The sequence below is a fragment of the Neltuma alba genome, unplaced genomic scaffold (genome assembly GCF_004799145.2).
Source record: "Neltuma alba isolate B1F8T4 unplaced genomic scaffold, ASM479914v2 tig00012894_pilon, whole genome shotgun sequence".
Lineage (NCBI taxonomy): Eukaryota > Viridiplantae > Streptophyta > Magnoliopsida > Fabales > Fabaceae > Neltuma > Neltuma alba.
The window spans coordinates 188,208-209,221 of NW_021637266.1; the positions used below are offsets into that span (position 1 = coordinate 188,208).

General features: G+C 33.2%; 2 protein-coding genes across 2 annotated transcripts; one reads left to right on the top strand and one right to left on the bottom strand.

Moving 5' to 3' along the window:
• Positions 1-953: 953 nt before the first annotated feature.
• Positions 954-2,477, top strand: LOC114732251 (transcription factor MYB36-like). Its single transcript, XM_028919550.1, has 3 exons — positions 954-1,099; positions 1,227-1,356; positions 1,455-2,477. The coding sequence occupies exons 1-3, from the start codon at positions 964-966 to the stop codon at positions 2,302-2,304; spliced, it is 1,116 nt and encodes a 371-aa protein (XP_028775383.1). The 5' UTR covers positions 954-963; the 3' UTR covers positions 2,305-2,477.
• A 15,425-nt stretch (positions 2,478-17,902) lies between these two features.
• Positions 17,903-19,029, bottom strand: LOC114732246 (uncharacterized). Its single transcript, XM_028919544.1, has 2 exons — positions 18,950-19,029; positions 17,903-18,477 (listed from the first exon to the last, which is right to left on the bottom strand). Exons 1-2 carry the CDS (start codon positions 18,952-18,954, stop codon positions 18,108-18,110), a joined length of 375 nt encoding a protein of 124 aa, XP_028775377.1. The 5' UTR covers positions 18,955-19,029; the 3' UTR covers positions 17,903-18,107.
• Positions 19,030-21,014: the final 1,985 nt, after the last annotated feature.

Genomic DNA, 21,014 nt, shown 5'->3' on the forward strand with positions numbered 1-21,014 from the left:
TCTAATTAAAAAAATGAAAAATCTAAAATTTAGAATATAAAAATTGATGATTCAAAGATGATATGACATGAGCGGGGTCACTAACGAGCAAAGTACCCAAATTGATAATGAATACGTGGTGTCATTGACAAAAATCGAGACCATTCATATTCACTGTGTCATTCTGTTTTTATTTCTTTTTTTAAAAAAAAAGGTGTTCCTTGTGCCTTTTACTCGAGCTGCATTTTCCATGCACCTTCCTAGGTTATGTACAAATGTAAATTTCTAAGTTTTGAATATGTGACAAATTTGTGACAATCTTGATTGGAATCCGCGTACGTAGGATAGGTTGGAAGTGATCACACACAAAGACATCAATCGTTTGGCCAAAAAAAAAAAATTCAAAGACACCGATCGTAAAACTCACACTTTCCCATGGCTTCTATGTGCATTCCGCGGTGAAGTTTTTAAGAACTACTTCATGGCAATTATATATATATATATATATATATGTATATACAATGGCTTGGAAAGGATTGGCAATGGAACATTTGGGAGGATAATGGAGACAAACTAAGAGGGTGAAGACTTATTTTGATCAAATGGCCAAGGCTTGGGGTTCAAATATATAATAAATTGAAGGACCTGTACAAGTAGGGTGGTTTTCTATGCAAAAAAGAAGAAGAGATTTGTCCTCTTGCATGCATAATTTAAAAGTTGATGAGCGAACTAATCCAAAAAGCAAGAGAGAGAGAAACCCTAGAAAGAAAATGTGGAGAACGTTGAATAATGAATATAGCCATCTCTATTATAGCTAATAGCCCAGTAGACTTTTTGTCCTTTTAAGCAACACCTTAATTATATTAGACTCGATCTCTTTCTACCTATAAATTGCGCTTTACCCTTCTCTTCAGTTTCCCAACACAAAAGCATACCGATTATTGAAGCTTCTTCTGATCATAAGTTGCTCAAACTTCGAGAAACATGGGTCGAGCTCCTTGCTGTGACAAGGCTAACGTCAAGAAAGGACCTTGGTCCCCCGAAGAAGATGCTAAACTCAAAACTTATATCGAAAAGTATGGAACTGGAGGCAACTGGATCGCTCTTCCTCAAAAAATTGGTACCTCTCCCTCCCTCCCTCCCTCCCTCTCTATATGCTTACATAAACCATCGGGTTCTCAAATGTTTTTAGTTGTAACATGTAATTATGACCTTTTGATGATCGGGTGCAAATTGAAAATGCACAGGGCTCAAGAGATGTGGAAAGAGTTGCAGACTGAGATGGTTAAATTATCTAAGGCCTAATATCAAGCATGGTGGGTTTACTGAAGAAGAAGACAACATCATCTGTAGCCTTTACATTAGCATCGGAAGCAGGTAAATAATTAGTTAATCTGTCTTTGTCTCAGTCGGTCAAATATAATTCTGGAGTTAAAGTTATTCATGGAAGAAGCTGGTGTTTGTGCACGTACCAGGTGGTCCATAATCGCAGCACAGCTACCGGGAAGGACAGACAATGACATAAAGAACTACTGGAACACCAGATTGAAGAAGAAGTTACTGGGAAGGAGAAAACAATCGTCTAGTTTCAATAATCCACGAGACAGAAACGGATCAGGAAACGAACCAGATGATTCAAATGCTCTAAGCAACTCGGCTCTCGAACGCCTTCAACTTCATATGCAACTTCAAGGCCTCCATCAAAACCAAAACTCTTTCTCTAATTTCTACAACAATCCTGCACTGTGGCCCACCACTAAGCTCCATCATCTGATGAATTGTAACAATAAAAACCCTGATCACCAGTCAACAAAGCAGCAGCAATTCTACAAACCCACTGTTCCATCCAGTACGGATGATACATCTCTTCAACAAGAACATGAAAAGATCAATAGTTCTTCACAGGTTGACATGTCATCGGTTCCTTTCATGGCCTCGGGGATTGATCAAATGGACTCTAATAGTATGGCAACGGTGAGACTGCAAGAGGGAGTTCATCAGCAGCAACCTAATAATGTGGAGAATCAGCAAGTTTCCGCACTTCAAGCCGAGTTGCATGAGATTCTCAGCAATAATAACAACAGATCAATGAGCTACAATATGCCACAGGATCAAGATCAGATGGCTGATTTTGATTGTTTTGCAGAGATGAACTCGAATGATTCGAAGGACAGCTTGATGAATATGTGGTGGTCCAATGATTTGATGGCCAAATCAGCATCTTCCAGCTCTTGGTGTTCAAGTACAAGCACAAGTACTCCTGTTCTTCAGCCAGAAGGGATGTTTCAAGATAATTATGAACTCGTGGCCGGTTATAGTTTGTAGTCACTACTACGGTATATAACTATATATACATGTGGTAATTTTATGTGTCAGTTCATTCGTCATAATATGGGGGGAAAAGAAGAATATATCCATCAGTGGGGTGTGTGTCTTGTAAACATAGTCGTGAATATTTAATAACGTAAAAGTTGTAAATCATCACTGTTTGAGTGTTTGTAGAAACTCGTGTTGTGAAATATGAACCCCAATCTTCTGCAGTTTGAAGCTAAATTAACTGAAAGCATCTTTGGCTAAAAAAACTCACATAAACACTGAGGATATGAGATGAAGAAAGTATTAGGTATATATATATATATATATATATATGTATATATAGGTTAGGGTTTCATTTCAATAATCTCAAATGTAAGTGTAGATTTAATTTTCCTTACCAGAACACCTACTACACACAGTATAAGGCACTAATGAATTTCTCTATGAGACCATTAATTGCATACATTTTGATTTCTGGCTGCTAAAACTCTCAAATGAGTAATATAGGATTGATTAGTTATATTATTGTATGCATACAAGTCCTAAGCATTATTCGTATTGAGAAGCTCTTTAAGTTCATCTCATGTTATTAATGAATATTAAAACTGAGAATTGAAGGAGGCTTCTTGTTGTTTTATACTGCATGAATGGTAGCGCGAAGAAAAGCTGGCTGCTTTCTGTGCTGAATATATTGCTAATTAAGTGGTGAAAAGCTGCAAATGGCGAATATATATATTGTGGACTTCAATAATGTGATCTTCTTCTGTTTGTTTTACGCTAATAGAATGTGCATCTTGCAGAGAAATCAAAGGAATATTATTCATAACAGCACTGGAGTCGGCACTGGCTAGCACTTTCATGTGTATAATTTTGATTAGGCCAACTTAACAATAGTTTTTCTGTTCATGGACCAATGAAAACGAAAACAAAAAACCCTTTTGTCACTGTAAACAAAAATGAGGATTACTCAGCACTTGGTTTTTAGTAGGAGAGAGATGGCAAACGCTCCGTCGATCCAGAAAAAAGTGACCTACACAAGATAAGAAAATAACATGATGAGAAAACAAAAATTAAAAAATCATTTAAAAATATCTTCATGCAGCGTTTTGGGTTATTCAGTGGTTGTGAGATAGTTTCTCTGCTTCCAAAAAGAATAGTTGTTCATGACCATATTGTTTTCTTCACCGCTTACTGCATTTCAGATGTGGATCAGAAAGCTTATCCGCAGAAGCACTGAAAATTAAATTACCCTCCGGTCCTAAATATAAAGCCTAGTTTAGTTTTAAACATAGGATTTCAATTTTTATATTGCTTCTTTAATATTTTGTTCTCACATTAGGTCTTTTATTATTTTCACAGAACTCTCTTCGTTTCCCAGATTTAATATCCGAGCCTCGTTAAAAGAGGGGTATTTTAAAGAGAGGAACACAATTTTCACACAATAAAAATAAATAATTAAATTAACTAATTTTCTTAATCTCAGTTTAATTAAGTTTTACTCTTCCGGTCTTAAATATAAAACCCTTATATATATTAGTATAAGACTCTTATATTTAGAACCGGAAGAATATATCGGGATTGGAGAACTCAATGACGTCATGGGACCGCACTTCTGGGTTTTATTTTTTATCCTGTCCTTCCTTCTTCTCTTAATTTTATGGGCCTGGATACACTTACCAAAATCCCCCCATCGGCTTTTGACACTTTCAGCTCTGGCCCAAACTTAATTTTCCAGACCAAATCTGGCCTTCTCCTTTATTTCCTCGTATCCCCATGTCATGATTCTTGTCAGCATTCGGTCCACGTCGTTGTCCACGTCATCTGCCAATTTATTTTCGAAGTCGCCATTCTCATCATATGCAGGTACCTTCATGTCCATGTCACCAATACATCCATTGTCTCAATGGTTCAATTGACTAGAAAAATGAAGCTACTCCCTTAAATACTAAATGTATAAATTAATTAGTTAATTATTTGACTAAAGATGTGAGTTGGTTTTTCTAAAATATATCTTCAATCATTTATATAAGGGCTAATGCTCTCTTCCAGTCTTTATTATAAATTTCAAATAACTAATTTACGGATAACGAATAATTAATTAAAAGCAATAAATATGTTAGAAATATAGTTTTGTTTTTAAAAAAATACCCCTTATAATAAATGTGGGAAAATGAAAAATAACATCTAGGGAAATGTGATAAAAGAGTATGACAAAAGGAGAGAATAAATAATTAAGGACAAAATTAAAAAAATACATTAAATATTTAGACAAACCCCAAATTAAAGCTAATAAAGGGCTTGTTTAGAATGACTTATAAGTAGCTTTTCAATCATGATTTACAGAATACAAGATAAATATATGAGAAGAGTTTTGTCTCAACTTACGTGAAACGTGTTTATAAGTGATTTCAATCATGACAATAAATAGGGCCAAAATGGATTATACCTTTCTCCAAATTTGAAGTTTATTAAGACCTGAGGGAGTATAGTCTTTGACCCCTCAAGTTTATCTTGATTTTGGTTCCTCTTCCTCTTCCTCATTGGGCAAAATAGTGCAAATTTTTATTAAATTAGAGGGACTAATATTTTAAATTAAAAGAAACTTGGGGGACTAAAAATTATATTACCATTCAGCCATGGATGCTTATCGGGGATCCTCGTACATGGTGAATAACCAAATTCCAATTGAAATGAAATCTTTAGGATAAATCAATGTAATTTAGGAGGACTTCTTGGTATGTATATTTTAGGAATGATTTGAGATGAAAATATAAATTTAAGAAATAAGGTGAATGGAGATTTTAGACATAAGATGAAAGTGAATCCCTAACTACTGTATCTTGGATGGAAGGGAACACTTGTGGAGGTTTTACGTGAAAAAGTTTGTACAAAATGTTGGGCTACTTGGCCGAAACTAATGAGAATTTTGCAAGGGTTCACACTCTTGGGACAAGAGCTGCAATAGGATCCGCGTTGGTCTGATGACCATGGCCACGCTGGCTATGGCCTCTCCGATGTTGCTTGTGTGAGATACGTTGGGAATGGGATAAGGCAATGGGGCCAAAATTCAATCATAGCATAGCATGTTTGACGCCGCACAATAACGTCTTGCAGTTACCGCACAGGGCCGAATCGCTGTTCCACCTCTGCCCAGTCTGCCCTCTGCTCTGCCTCCATTCATCTCGTCTTTTCTCTTGTCCTGCCCCCCAATTCTCAAACTCCTCTTTCTTGTTTCTTTTCATAGTTTTAATTATTTTATGATTAATTTTTTCCATAATGATTTAATAATTTTTAAGTGAATTTGGTAAATAAATCGCTGTTCCACCTCTTCCCAATCTGCCCTCTTCTCTGCCTCCATTCCTCTCGTCTTTTCTTTTCTCCTGCCCCCCCATTCTCAAACTCCTCTTTCTTGTTTCTTTTCATAGTTTTAATTATTTTATGATTAATTTTTTCCATAATGATTTAACAATTTTTAAGTGAATTTGATAAATAAATAGTTGAAGGATAATTTTCCAAACATAAGATTAAATTCAAAAATACTTTTTACACCTTCTGTAAGATGATCTTTTGACATGCATGATTTCTTGAATAAAGATATTCACTTTTTGCTTGCCCCAGAAAATGTAAGCTTTCAAATAATTTTTTTCAAATAGTAGATACATTTGAAATTGAATAATCATTGACTAAAATAGTTTCCCTTTTTTGGCCGCAAAATTTTGTTATTTACACATTTTCATGAGGTACCTTTTCCCCTTGCCAGATTAGAAAATTTAATTTCAATTTCACCAAAAATATTGCCCTCCATAATGAGGATATAATTATAATTTTTCTTTATGCCCCTTAAAATGGGGGAAAAAAAAAAGGATTGGAAGAGATATTCAAAGAATTGATTCCCCTTTTGCGCCAGCGAGATATTTACAGATCTAATCCAGAAAAACTTTCCATGTCTATTCAGTAAAAATATGCAGCCGAGCCTACTGGGGAAAAGTAAAACACCCATTTGGCATTTGTATTCAGCACGGTTACTGGAAGGCATTCGCATGTGCAATGCGCAGCAGATTTTGCTGGCCAGACGATTCCAATGTGACAACACAAGCTCGCAGCCGAGTGGAAAAATGGAAGCACAAAACGTCCATTTGGTCTCATTAATATTATTAGTAATAATCAATTAAATTTTACTAAACGCTCGCTCAAAACGAAGGGTATCCCAGTGAAGATGGCTAGCGACCATAAATTTCTTCAAAGAAAACTAATAGTAATAAGCGGTTTTCGCCAATAATAGCAAGAATGAGATGAGACTGAAAGACTATGCATTAGACGTTCGATCCAGTATCGAAACCAAGATTGAACAAGAAGACTAAGGCACTTGCTTAACACACAGAGTAAGATAGCGATAACCAAGTCTTTACAAAAAGGAAAGAACTGCAAAACATAACAGAAACACTAAAAGACGGCAAGATACACAAAAAGAACAGACCCAATACCTTCGAACACATATGAACCCTAATAGTAGTTGATGCGCTTGCTGGAGGAGGCTTTTGCAGTAGTTGGATAAACAACCTTCTTGACATTCACCTGAGTCTGGTACTCGGTAGTGATTCCTTGCACCTTATCAGTCACTTTGACGGTTGAAGTAGCCCTTGCCTCCTGTTTGTATCCAACGCTTCCAGATTTAGTCACGTAATCCCCAGATTTGTGAGTCTCAGTGTAGCGATTTGAGACCTTGTAGTTGTTGTCGTTGTAAGCTGTGCGTGACATGCTAGTGTGACTGTTCACAGATTGTTGGTTGGATTGGTTTGAAGTCCATCCATTGCTAGGAACAACCTGAGCATATCCGGTGTACGCAATAACCTTGCCGTTCTTCGCCATGGTTCCTTTGTTACTGAGAATAAAACAAAACATGTCATCTTACAGAAAGAGTTGTTCTATAATTTGTAAATGACATTAATGCAGATACAAGAGGACCTTAAAGTAGATGGCAGCTATCAACTTAATATTTTAAGCGATGCATCACGTTGGCATTTAATTTCTCAAGACTATAGATAACATCAGCAGTTCAAGCAATCAATTACAACTTCTGTTTTCGCCAAGACTCGGTACAAGAAACACGAGAAAATGATGCAAACATATCAGTTCATGAAAAGAAGAATCTGACCGATTGTCAAGACAAAACTAAACAAATGCAACATAAATCTTCCACAGAATGATCAAAATACCAACAAAGTAGTTTATGAAAGAGTTTAAATCTAACAGAGGACTATGAATCCGACGAGAACAACTATTTCTCTCGTGTAAAAACCTCGATTAGCCAAAGGAGAGAAAGAGTTTCGCCGAAAATGGCTAAAGAAGGGAAAGAGTGAGGAACAAGAAACCTGATATCGCACAGAGAAAGAGGTATCAGAAAAGACGCAATGGTACGAATCGCGAGGGCTAGGAAACGACGTTATATATAGGGCAAGTGCGTTGCGGAAGGGCAATGGGCGGGATTTTTCCCGCTCATAGCATCTGCCCGTAACTGTTCGGATCTGCCCGTTGACCGTACTTGCAGCCCCCCTGGCACTATCAATCACGTACGCCGGAGTGAAATCGCATCGTTATCGTGCCTTCACGCACGAATTACGGTTATAATCGCCTGCTGCTAAAGTGAATTGAATTAAAATTCATTTGGCCTAGAAAATAAATTAAAGGTACTGAAATTGTTATTAAGTCACGGAAAAATTTTTTTAAAAAAATAAATTAAAAAATTGTAAAAAACGCCTATCTCTTCTCTGATAGTCCGATTTTAAAGCAAGGCTGAAATTGATTCTGTCAAGAAATGAATATTGGATAAAGATGTAAAAAAGATTCTTATAAAATTCAGATATTATCCGTACAATAGAAAAAAAAAAAAAAAGAAGGAAAAATGACCCCAAAAAAAAGCCTGTTAAATTCTAAAAAGACAAATAGGTTATATCAGCTATTTCTGTAATAATTTTGATTTGATAAGTCAGAATTTGTCAAAATCATTTATTTGTCATTTTAAAATTTAATAAGTATTTGTTTATTATTTTTCCTAAAAAATATTTCTACAAGTAATATTGTGGCAGAGCTTCATCTTTTTCCAAATTGGTGGAAATAATATGTTGATTTTGATATTACATTGATCATGGATTAGGAGATTATGAAGATTGCAAGTATATTTTGCTTATAATTAATAAGAGATATTAGGTTGACATCATGAAATATACTAATGATCAATATCATCAATAATGAAATATATATAATAAAAAATACTCTCAGCTTGAACACTAGACTATGAAGAGAAGAAGGATTTTCTTCAATTAGAAAATAGGCACTTTTAACGAAAAATAATCCATATGTTGAAGTTCTCCGTGATATGAAATCATGACCAGCAGCATCAAAAGAGGTAAATTATTAATTAATCTTTGCAAAAGTAATTAGAAGTGGAAATACGGGCCAACTCAGCCCTGCAAGGCTTAAAAGGGTTGACCCTATAGGGTCAAAATTTTAAAAATATCCTAATTTACTAGGCCCGACTCTTAAATTAACGAACTCAGGGCCAGCCCATTTAAGGGGAAAAAATGCTAATTTTCATATTTCTTACATTTTTTTATCAAAACAATGAAAATAGAACAATTAAATTATTAATAAAAGACATAAATATAAATAAAATTAAGTCACAAATACAAAATATCATTATATATAAATATTCATCAACATCCAAGAACATCTAAAACGTTCATTAATAAGATAACAACATCCAAAAGTTTCATCTATAGAGTAAATGTGCAATAAACAAACACTATCATTAATCTTTTGAAATTTTATCATCACTATAATCAGTTACTTTTCTTCATAAATATATTTTCTTTTCATAACAAAAATATCAAGTTTTTCTTCTTTATAGAAATTTTACTTTTAAATTTTACAGTCTAGCTATTATTTTACTTTAGTTTGAGAAATGTTGTTGTTGAAACTCATAAATTTCTAATTCAAATTATAGAATCACAAGTTATATAAGTATAAAAATACTTTTTTTATCAAATATATATAGTTTAAAAATATTAACACATATAATATAAATCAAATCATTATTAAAGTCCAAATTAACCTATTTTTTAAAAATTTAATTGGACAAATTATTAGCTAAAACTAGATAAATCAAACAATTATGTGAAATTTAATTTTAAAATGATAGTAATAACTAAATATTTGAAATATCATTAACAATATAAAAAATTAATAATATTAGAATTATATAAAAAAACTTTTTAGAAAAACAAAAAAAAATAAAAGAGCCTAAATGGGTCAGTTCTTTTAAACCCTCGGCCTTGCAAGGCCAGCCTTGTAAGGCCTATTTTTTATTTTAGGGGAAAATTTTCAGGCCTAACTTTCATAATTTTCGGACCTAAATAGATTCGACCTGTTTTTCCGACTCTATACTAAACCTCATTATTAGCTATATGAAATAGTTTTTCGAGACCCCACATATCATCAGAAGCCGACTCAGCAACAACACTGTTCTCTTCTTCTTTAGTAAGAGTTCTGTGACACATTGCTTTAATTCTTCTATCCGGGAAAAGCTAAATATCAATGAAAAAATTTAAGGCTTTCCATCAACTGCCACCTGGTTCCATTGTTAATAACGTCTTTTTGCTGGCAAATAAATTTCCACAATTCTGAATCCCCTGGAAGAGTAGCGAGTAAATTTTCTTCATTATGAATCATATATTTTTTTATTCAAAACTGGAAGGGAATACCTGTGGAAGTTTTACTTGATAAAAGGCTTGTCCAAAATGTCGGGCTGCTAGTCCAAAACCAATGCGAATTTTGCAAAGGGTTCACATTCTTGGGACTAGAGCTGCAACTGCAATAGGATCCACGTTGGTCTAATGACCATTGCCAGGCAGGCAGTGGCCTCTCCGATGTTTCGAAGGAGAGTGGGATCCGTCTTACAGTTACCGCAGAGGGCCGAATCGCTGTTACCCTCTGCCCAATCTCTCCTCTGCTCGGCCTCCAATCCATTCCTGTCTTGTCTTTTCTTTTCTCCTCCCCCTCAATTCTCAAACTTCTCTTTCTTTTTTTCTTTTCATAATTTTAATTATTTTATGATTAATTTTTTTCCACAATGGTTTAATAAGTTTTAAGTGAATTTGATAAATAAATCGTTGAAAGATAATTTTCCAAACATAAGATCGAATTCAAAAAATATTTTTACACCTTTTGTAAGATGGTCTTTTTGACATGCATGATTTCTTGAATAAAAGATATTCGCTTTTTGCTTGCCCCAGAAAATATAAGCTTCCAAATAATTTTTTTCCAATAATAGATACATTTGAAATTGAATAATCATAGACTAAAATAGTTTCCCTTTTTTGGCCGCAAAATATTTTTATTTACACATTTCCATGAAGTACCTTTTTCCCCTTGCCAGATTAAAAAATTTGATTTCAGTTTCACCAAAAATACTGCCCAACATAATGAGGATATAATTATAATTTTTCTTTATGCGCCGTTACATGGAAAAGAAAAGGACGGGAAGAGATATTCAAAGAATTAGCATCTACTTTCCGTGCGTTGCACGAGCAGCATATAAATCTGGAGTTTATATTTTTAGTGCCCAGACTCTTTTTTCTCTTGCGTTGTGCTGCTCAGGTATTCTAAGTGAATTTCTTGTCACATGAGAGACCAATTCATTTTCCTATCAGTTAATGAATTGAAATGTTCTGACAAATTGACTTTGTTTTTTAACCAGAAATTGACTTGATATATAGAAATCACGTTCTACCTATTATTCTGGGACAAAAGTGATAAAGAAAGAGGGTTTATTAAATTATTGAACAGAAAAAAGGATAATAATATGAATGTAAAATTGAGAAACATAAACAGAACGAACCTAACCAAATCTCTTTCCTTCTAAATACTTGTGAAGGAATTGTCGCCAAGAAAAAATTTCCTTCAAATAATCCCTCTCTCATTAATAAATACAGGTCAAATGCATTCTTCTTATGCTTTCTTTTCATTTATATATAATATATCTTCCCAGTTTTAGGCTTTTATATTAGGTAATTGTGTAACCAAAATTATTACTCTTTCCTTTCATCCAAACTACTGCTTTTTTCTCTTGCAAAACTGCAATCTTTAATTTAATACAGTACCACATAAAAAACTACCATTTTTTTCGCCCCTTGCCTATTTCTTATAACTTGAAATTACATTCCCCCTTCTTTATTCAACTTTGAAGCTTTGCTTACCTTCTTATCATTAAAAAAAAAAGAGAGAGAGAAGGCCACCTTTTAGAAACTATTAAGACGGTGCTTGGCAACACCAATAAATACTTTTAAAAAGTACTTTTTCACAAAACGAGATAATTTTTTCTATATATTTACTTTGTATATCATAAAAACACTTTTAAAATTATGATTTGGTTTTTACCCAAACACTTCCCAAGTGACAGTACATGACCTAAGAAAGTAAACTGCTTAGGAGAAATAAATAACAAATTCATAGTGAATCAAATCTTATACATGCTTTATGGATCATAATAGTCTAAGTTCAAAAACTACATAATGAAGTTATAAATCTTAATAATGATTATCAATCACACAGACAAACACAAAAGTTTATTTTTGCCCACCTTTCTCCAATTTCAGCTGTTAGTTCATAATATTTTCACCTCTTCACTTTAAAAGCACAATTAGAATGCATAGTTATAAGTACCAATTTAGGAATATGTTCTTCGTCCATAACTCATTTCAAATAGAGACCTCTTCTTCTCATTATTTAAATCCAATAAAATGAAGCACGCTTTTTACAATCAAATGAAGCTTGCAATTTTTCTTCTTGACAATTCTAAATCCAATGGTTACTCTTTCACCAAGCACACAATACACAATCACTATTAGTTCATTCACCCCTTATGTCAAAACTCACAATTAGAGGCCCGATCAAATCACATGTTAGCCTCCAAAAGAGTACAAAATCTCATATAACAACCTTCAATATGAACATTAGAAAACATGCCAAAATGCAACTACGAATTAAAAAAATAATTATAACAGAGACATAAACATCAATGTGATGGAATATATCTATTTGAAATAAATAAATTTGAAATCAAAGTCTAAAAAACTGAAGGTATTGCCTTCAATTGAAAGAAAAATATATAAATCTTATGGTTATAAATCCAAATGGGCTAGGGTAATTATATTACTGAACTATAGATGCAATTTCTTGTAACTTTTTGTAGAAACTTTGATAACTTTCCACGCAAAATCATGAAGAAATTTTGAAGGCTTCTTGAGATGATTCAAAGGTCTCTTTTGCCCTTTCACATCTAGATATAAATAAAAATCATCAAAAACACAGACAACACAATCACATATATAACAATATAATCTAAATTAGTGCATGTTCTTGCTTTTTTTTTACCATGTTGCAGGTGCTTTTTTCATCTTCCATTTCCTCCTAACAATGTTCTTTTTATCCATAATTAGAACGCCTTGGCTTATTGAAGGATTGTAAAAAAAGGAAAACCTTTCTACTATTGTGATAGAATTTTTTCACAGCAAGGCCAAATACCTTTGTTAACCAAAATAAATTCTTGTCTAAAAAAATAAAAAAACTAGCTTCTCCAAATCCTAGGCCAAAAAAGTCTCCTTTTTCATTATTTCTTCTTCCTTGTCCGATGACCTTTTGAACCTAAGATTAGTTGTTGTCGTCTCCCTCTCCCTCCTCTATGCAGCAAAATGCGCTTCAAAATTATACACTGTTGTCAGAAACTCTCCATTAAAGTTCCAAATATTTTTTAGAAGATTGCTACCACAATTAGTCATTCAAATTATTATACAAAATGTTAACAGCGAAGGCAAAGGAAATCCATTAGAATTAATAACTGGTTAAGAACTACAAATGATTCATATACATATAATTACTTCAAACATAATCATGATAGACAAGTGATTTTGAATAACCTGTATCTATTACAAAACATTTCAGCCACTAACATGTTAGATTTAACGTTTGGCTGCCATTGGTAATGTGCGTAGTCACATCTGAAAAAGCAAACAGGCATATTTCTTGCGATCACACATAAGAAGAATTGGACACCTCCCCTTGACTAAGAAGCATCACTGATAAATGAAGAGCAAATTATGACTCAAAGGTCATTTGCAAGTTCTTTTAAATATTTAAATATTTTTATAAAAATAACAAAAGTATAATGATGAAATGTATATGAAGAAAATTCAAAAATCCAAATGGAAGAACTGCTAAGTAAAGAACGAAGGGGTTTGTACTTGAGATGCACCATAGCCGTTATTCTCACTGAAGAAACGAACAGGGAAGATCTTGAAGGAGGATTTCAAGCAAGGAGACGTACAACTGCCAAACTTTGGGATAAAAACAACATCATCATCCATCTCTCTGCTTCTCCCAATCAGTGATGTAAATCCCCATCTGATTATTGCTTCCTACACACTTGTCCCTGGTGGCTCTCATCTCTTCAAAGAGGAGGGGGATCTAGCGATTGAAGCGAGGGCAAAGCCTCAAAGATCACAACCCCATAATGTTGCTGGAATTGGAGAGGATGCGGGAATATTCAGCAAAAAGTTCAAAGGATAAGGCGGAACCAAGTGATACTCATACGACGACGCACTAGACAAAGAGAAGAATGGAGTAGAGAAGAAAGAGGATACGTCCACATAAACAAACTCAGTTGGTACTTCTCAAACTTAGGAGGGAGAAGACAACATTTGAAAATTTGAATTTCAAATTTGAATCAATGACAAAGATAGAGGAAAAAATTTCAATAGTTAGATAAAGCAAAGGACCCAGCTTGATGATGAGATTGTAGTCTTCTTTGATTTGCTACTCTGCTATTTGCCTTTTCATTGTAACACTGTCATGAAAATGGAAAGGAAACACTGTGCAGAAGTTTTTTTTTAATAATTTTATTCTCAGTGAACACAAAATTAGGCAAGAGGCTGTGACAGAGACTGTAAAAAGTAGGAACTTTCATACTGTAAAGTATATAGAATGACACTCCAAAATTAGGTAGGAGAAATTCAAATTTGCTAGCTCAGTCAAGAAGCCCAATGCATCCTTACAAGCTTAGGGTGTGTTTGGGATGGTGTTTGGACCCCCAAACACGCATCCTAATCGGAAAAGTTACAGATGGGGCAAAAAACATGTTTGGTTCCACTTTTTTTGAATCTAACTTTTGGGATGTGAATGAACTTCTGCAAGAAGCTATTCAAAGCTGCTTTTACAGGGCGTTTGACAATATCGTTTGAATTTGCTACCTAAAATTTTCTCTCACCTGAGATAAGACAAAACGAGACATAAAAAATATAACAAAGGCCTCCCCAGCGTCTTCTTTATTTTTAATAATACTCCTTTCAGTTTAAAATATAAACTAAATTTTGTTTGAAGACGCTTAATTTTTTTATAAGATAATATTTACTTTTGTATAAGTATTTAATGAGGTTTTTTTCTTTTCAATTTTACCTCTATAAATTCTCTTTCTTCTTTAATTCATTTATTGCATCATTTCCTTATTCTTTTCATTAATAAAGATATATTTGAAAAAATAAACATATGCCTTACATATTTATTATTTTAAATTAATTTTAACTAGTTTCTTGATAAACATAAATAGATAAAGTTTAACTTATATTTTGAACCAGATGGAGTATTATTTTCCTTCTTTTAAAATGGTCACATTATTAAATATGTACTACTTAATAAAATTCATGTCCTTTTAAGTCATTTTGTATCCAAACTTATTTTTACATTTATCATCTAAACAAGTTTCAACTTCTCGAACTGATTTTTTTTCAAAACCCAATCCAAATATAAATTACATTACCCTATCTGACTTTTACTCAATCTGACTTCTGCAGAAGTGAGATTGAAAAAAAGTTACTTCTACTACCGCTATCCCAAACACACCCTTAGGCAGCTTTAATAAAGCCGTATGTTTTTTTTTTTTTTTCGGCCTTAAGCCGTTAACCGCAAGTTTGTGGGGGGAGCCAAGATGGAGCCGCCGTGACATGAAACCGGCTTGGGGGAAGAGATTTATATGATACAGTATACTGAATATTAATGATGATTGATTCCACTTTTTGTGCCAGCGAGATACTTACAGATCTAATCCGAAAAAAACTTTCCATGTCAATTCAGTAAAAATATGCGGCCGAGCATACTGGGAAAAGTAAAGAGAAATTTCATTTAAGAACCGCAATAACAGCCCCAAAACATTTGAAAACTTTAGTCAATCCTCTTGACCCAAAATGAAATTAAAATTTAAAGATAAAATTACAATACTACCCTTTTTTCTATTTTTTTTAAAAATAAATATTAATAGTCATTAAAACTCCGGCCCCACGGCACTTAGGTGGCTGGTGCCCGAGGTTGGAGCTCCAGTGGCCAGCTACTGAACTTCGATAGCTGAAGGATTTTTTTTTATATAAAAAAAAGTGGCCAAGGAGAAGTTTGAACCCCATGACTTCTTGGCACACCAAAAGTAATATAATTACCAAACCAACCAAACCATTTAGTTATGTAATGCAAAGAAATATATATGACAAAACAAATACAAGTGTCCAAGTGTAAATGAACAGCAAAATTTGACAATTTACAAGTAAAATTCAGCAATTCATAATAAAAATTTGGTGATTTACAAGTAACATAATGGGATTCAAAATTCTAAATACAAGTGTTTATATATGAATGAGCAAGTGATATTCGAAGATTTACCATAGGAATTCATGAATTTATCACCTAAGTTCGGCGATTTACAAAAAGTATAAGGAAATTTGTAATCCCAAATGTAAGTATTTAAGTATGAATGAATGAGTGAAATTTAGTAATTTACAACAAAAATTCAAAGATTCACAACTTAAATTCAAAGATTCACAGGAAACATAAATATTACAAAACTTATAAGAGAATTGGCAACCTCAAAATTTTTGCTAATTAAGGCACTAAAGCTTTAATTCAGGGAGGTTCACTGCTTCCAGTGACATTAAGTGAAAACTGGAATCCTCGTAGTTTTGCTAATTAAGGCTCGGTAGAATAAAAAAGAATATGTAACATTGCATTAGAATTAATTACATATTGCTTGTGTTTAATTTCTGTTTCTTCATAATGCTAATGATCTTAAGTTAGCTCTTTTACCCATTTTGTGTCCACCAGATACATTGTAATATAATTATATTATAATTTTTCACAACGAATTAGATATTAAAATTTAACAGATCATAATGAATAAGTGGAGAGGTTAAAAATAAATAAATCTAGATATTTGAAGCACAATTTAAATTAATACACAATGCGTCTAAGAAGCATAACAGAATTCACAACCAAAATGAAACTTCCCTGAATATAAGCTTCTGTGAATTAATTAGCAAAACTTTTGAGATTGGGAATTCTCTTATAAGTTTTGTAATATTTATGTTTCCTTTAAATATCTAAATTTGAGTTGTAAATAGCTGAATTTTTGCTATAAATTGATAAATTTCACTTGTTCATTCACACTCAAACTATTACATTTGGGGTTGCGAATTTTCTTATGTTTCTTATAAATCGTCGAATTTGAGTTATAAATCCATGAATTTTTTGTTGTAAATCTTTGAATATCATTTGCTCATTCACACATAAACACTTGTATTTAAAGTTTTGAATTCCATTATGTTACTTGTAAATCGCCGAATTTTTGTTGTGAATTGATAAATTTTACTTGCAAATCATCAGTTTTACTTGTTCATTTATACTTGGACACTTATATATATTTTGTTATATATATGTATTTCTTTCCATTATATAATTAAATAGTTTGATTGGCTTGATGGTTAAATTATTTTTAGTATGTCAAGGGGTTATGAGTTTAAATCCCCTCTTGACCATTTTATTTTATAAAAAACAAAAAATCTTTCAACCACTAGAGTCGGTGACCTCTAATGCGCATTAATTAGTTACTACAGTACTTAAATGAAATTTTTCCAAAAGTAAAACACCCACTTGGCATTTGGATTCAGCACATTGGAAGGCATTCTCATGTGCAATGCCCAGCAGATTTTGCTGGCCAGACGATTCCAATGTGAGAACACAAGCTCGCAGCCGAGTGGAAAAATGGAAGCACAAAACGTCCATTTGGTCTCATTAATATTATTAGTAATAATCAATTAAATTTTACTAAACGCTCACTCAATACGAAGGGTATCCCAGTGAAGATGGTTAGCGACCATAAATTTCTTCAAAGAAAACTAATAGAAATAAGCGGTTTTTGCCAATAATAGCAAGAATGAGATGAGAGTGAAAGATTATGAGGCTGTTTAACAACTCTTAAAAATGCTTCAAAACTACTTTTCCAGAAACACTTTTTCGTAAAACGAAACAAACTTCTTCACATATTTACTTTGTAAACCATAAAAGTACTTCTAAAACTATAACTTGATTTCTATCCAAACACTCGAAAACATTAAAAGGGTGTTTGGGTAAAATCAAAACCATAGTTTCAGAAGTACTTTTACGGTATACAAAGTAAATGTGTGGAGGAATTTATCTTGATTTACGAAAAAGTACTTCTGAAATGTGATTCTTGAGAATCCAAACACCCCCTAGAATCCAGTATCGAAACCAAGATTGAACAAGAAGATTGAGGCACTTGCTTAACACAGAGTAAGACAGCGATGACCAAGTCTTTACGAAAAGGAAAGAACTGCAAAACATAACAGAAACACTAAAAGACGGCAAAAGGCACAAGATGAACTACGAAGAACAGACCCAGTGCCTTCGAACGCATATGAACCCTAATAGTAGTTGATGCGCTTGCTGGAGGAGGATTTTGCAGTAGTTTGATAAACAACCTTCTTGACTTTCACCTGAGTCTGGTGCTCGATAGTGATTCCTTGCCCCTTAGCAGTCACTTTGACGGTTGAAGTAGTCCTTGCCTCCTGCTTGTATCCAACGCTTTTAGATTTAGTCACGTAATCCCCAGATTTGCGAGTCTCAATGCAGCGATTTGAGACCTTGTTGTCTTTGTAATCTGTGCGTGACATCCTAGTGTGACTTTTCTGAGAGTGCTTAGATTGGTTTGAAGTCGGTCCCTTGCTAGGAACAACCTTCGCATATCCGGTGAACGCAATAACCTTGCCGTTCTTCGCCATGGTTCCTTTGTTACTGAGAATAAAACAAAACAAGTCATCTTACAGAAAGAGTGGTTCTATAATTTTTAAATGATATTGATGAAGATGCAAGAGGACTTCAAAGCAGATGGCGCTTATCAGCTTAATATTTTAAGCGATTCATCACGTTGCCATTTAATTTCTCAGACCATAGATAACATTAGCAGTTCAAGCAATCAGTTACAACTTCTGTTTTAGCCAAGACTCGGTACAAGAGACACAAGAGAAAATGATGCAAATATATCAGTTCATGAAAAGAAGAATCTGACCGATTGTCAAGACAAAACTAAACAAATGCAACATACATCTTCCAGAAAATGATCAAAATATCAACAAAATAGTTTATGAAACAGTTTAAATCTAACAGAAGACCATGAATCCGAGGAGAACTAATATTTTTCTCGCGTAAAAACCTTGCTTAGCCAAAGAAGAGAAAGAGTTTGAGGAAAGAGCGAGGAACAAGAAACCACATATCGCATAAAGGACGAGGCAGAGACAACGCAACAGTACCAAAGAGAAGGCCTTTAAGGCGGCCATCCAGCACAAAGGCCGTCAATCACGGGGTGAAATCGTACTGCTATATTAAATTAAATTAAAATTAAAAAGTAATCAGTGCGTCCAGGGTCTGGCTAATTGCTTTATTTTGCCGACACTGGGAAGCTTCCAGGAAATAGCTATATAATTATATAATTTTACCATTTATTTAGTATATAATTATACAATTTTCAAATGTGAGACATCATGTCTCATGGTAGACTGCTATTTTATTGGAAGTGTATTTATACTGAATAAAATTAAAAAATTATTAAACCTTGAGAAAGAGTTAAGTTTAAGGTTTTTTTATTTCAATAAAACTCACTAAAAGTAACTTATAAATAAAGGTTAATGAAGTAATTAATGATATAAAGTAGTTGTTATTAGTTCTTAACTAATAATTATGTGAATATAAACCCTTAGCTTTAGATGTTTGAGTTGTAAAATTTGAAGTTTCAATGGTAAGCGGACCATTATTTTAGATTCATTGTTTTACAAGGTTCTTAATTTATATTTTCTCAAAAAAATTATATGAATATAATAGAATTTTATAATTTTCGGATGTTTAATGCAAATTTTTGTCTAGGATGTAGGATGCAATTGAAAAACACGGTATTAGTTATAGGAATATGATATATTTGAGTCATTTCATTTTAGAAATAATTTTGGCATTTTTTTTTATATTTTTTTTGGCCTAAAAAATTTTAGGCAGGGTCAGGCTCAACTCAAATTAAGAGTGGGGCGCTTGAATGACTCCTTCTAAATGATACTAATATTGGATAGGGTGAACATTATACCCTCATATGTTAACCTAGGCACCCCGTTTTAGGATACCTCCCCAAACCTCCTCTTTTTTGGATGAGAGGGTGTAGTTCTTGCCTCTAAACTCACAAATGATTTTTTTTTAATTTTTTACTCCAACTTCTTTCTTATAGACTAGCAGACCAATTCAAATTCAATGAATGATTTATATGTGCCTACAATTCACAAAATGCAACATATAGGTTTTTTAGTTGAAACAAACATGACTGCTAAAAAAGAATAAGAAACCTGGGACAGGCTTGTAACAAAAAAAAATTTGTATATATACCTAGCTTTTCCAACGTGTGAGAGACTTTGGAGATTTCTGCCATTGACGAGAGGAACTCCCACAAGTGCCTGTAATTTTCCATGAAACACTTGGCATTTAATTAAAAAAAGAAGACTGGCCTCTATTAATGGATCATTGAGTGGTCTCATAGTAATTCTATATTCAATTATTATATAGAAATGACAGTTAATTATCTAAATTAAAAGAACATTTATATATACGTACTAATAAGATAGTAGGAAGCAAAAATAGATGGATTAAGAGGAAACCGGATGGGGAGAGCTAGAGATTTTCACTTTGAATTTGAAATTTGATTCATTATTTGCATGGCCTATTGTGATGTTGGTATTGTGAATTATTATAAGCCAGCTGTCTTGGTCAATTTTCTTTGAAAGTTGACCGCAAAGCAAAGCCTCCTCAACAATACTTCCGTTTAATTCACTCAGAAACATCACACGTGTTGCCTTGTGCCCATGTCGTTGTCAGATGATGACGTTATTGCTGTCATACTGTGTTAGTACTGAAAATGAAAACTTACAAGCAGAAAAATAGAGAAAAAATCTCACAAAAAGGAGTTAAAGTTACTATAGTGCAAATAAAGAATTCTTATAAAAATATGCTGTTATTTATAATTTTATTATGATCAAAATCTATTAAAATATTATTATCAAATCTGATTTAAGATTTAATAATTTAAAATTTTTTTTGTGGGATTCTTTCTAAAAAAAATAACATCCTAATTTCCTTTGACAAAATCGTGTAACTAATAACAAATTATGCCCATACTTGAAAATAACGTGTGCGAGCGATTGCTTTGCCAACTGGAGCCTCCCTCTTGAATTCTTTTGAGATTAATTGTGATGATGCTTTCTGCAAAACTAATGACAAAGCTGGTATTGGGGTGATTT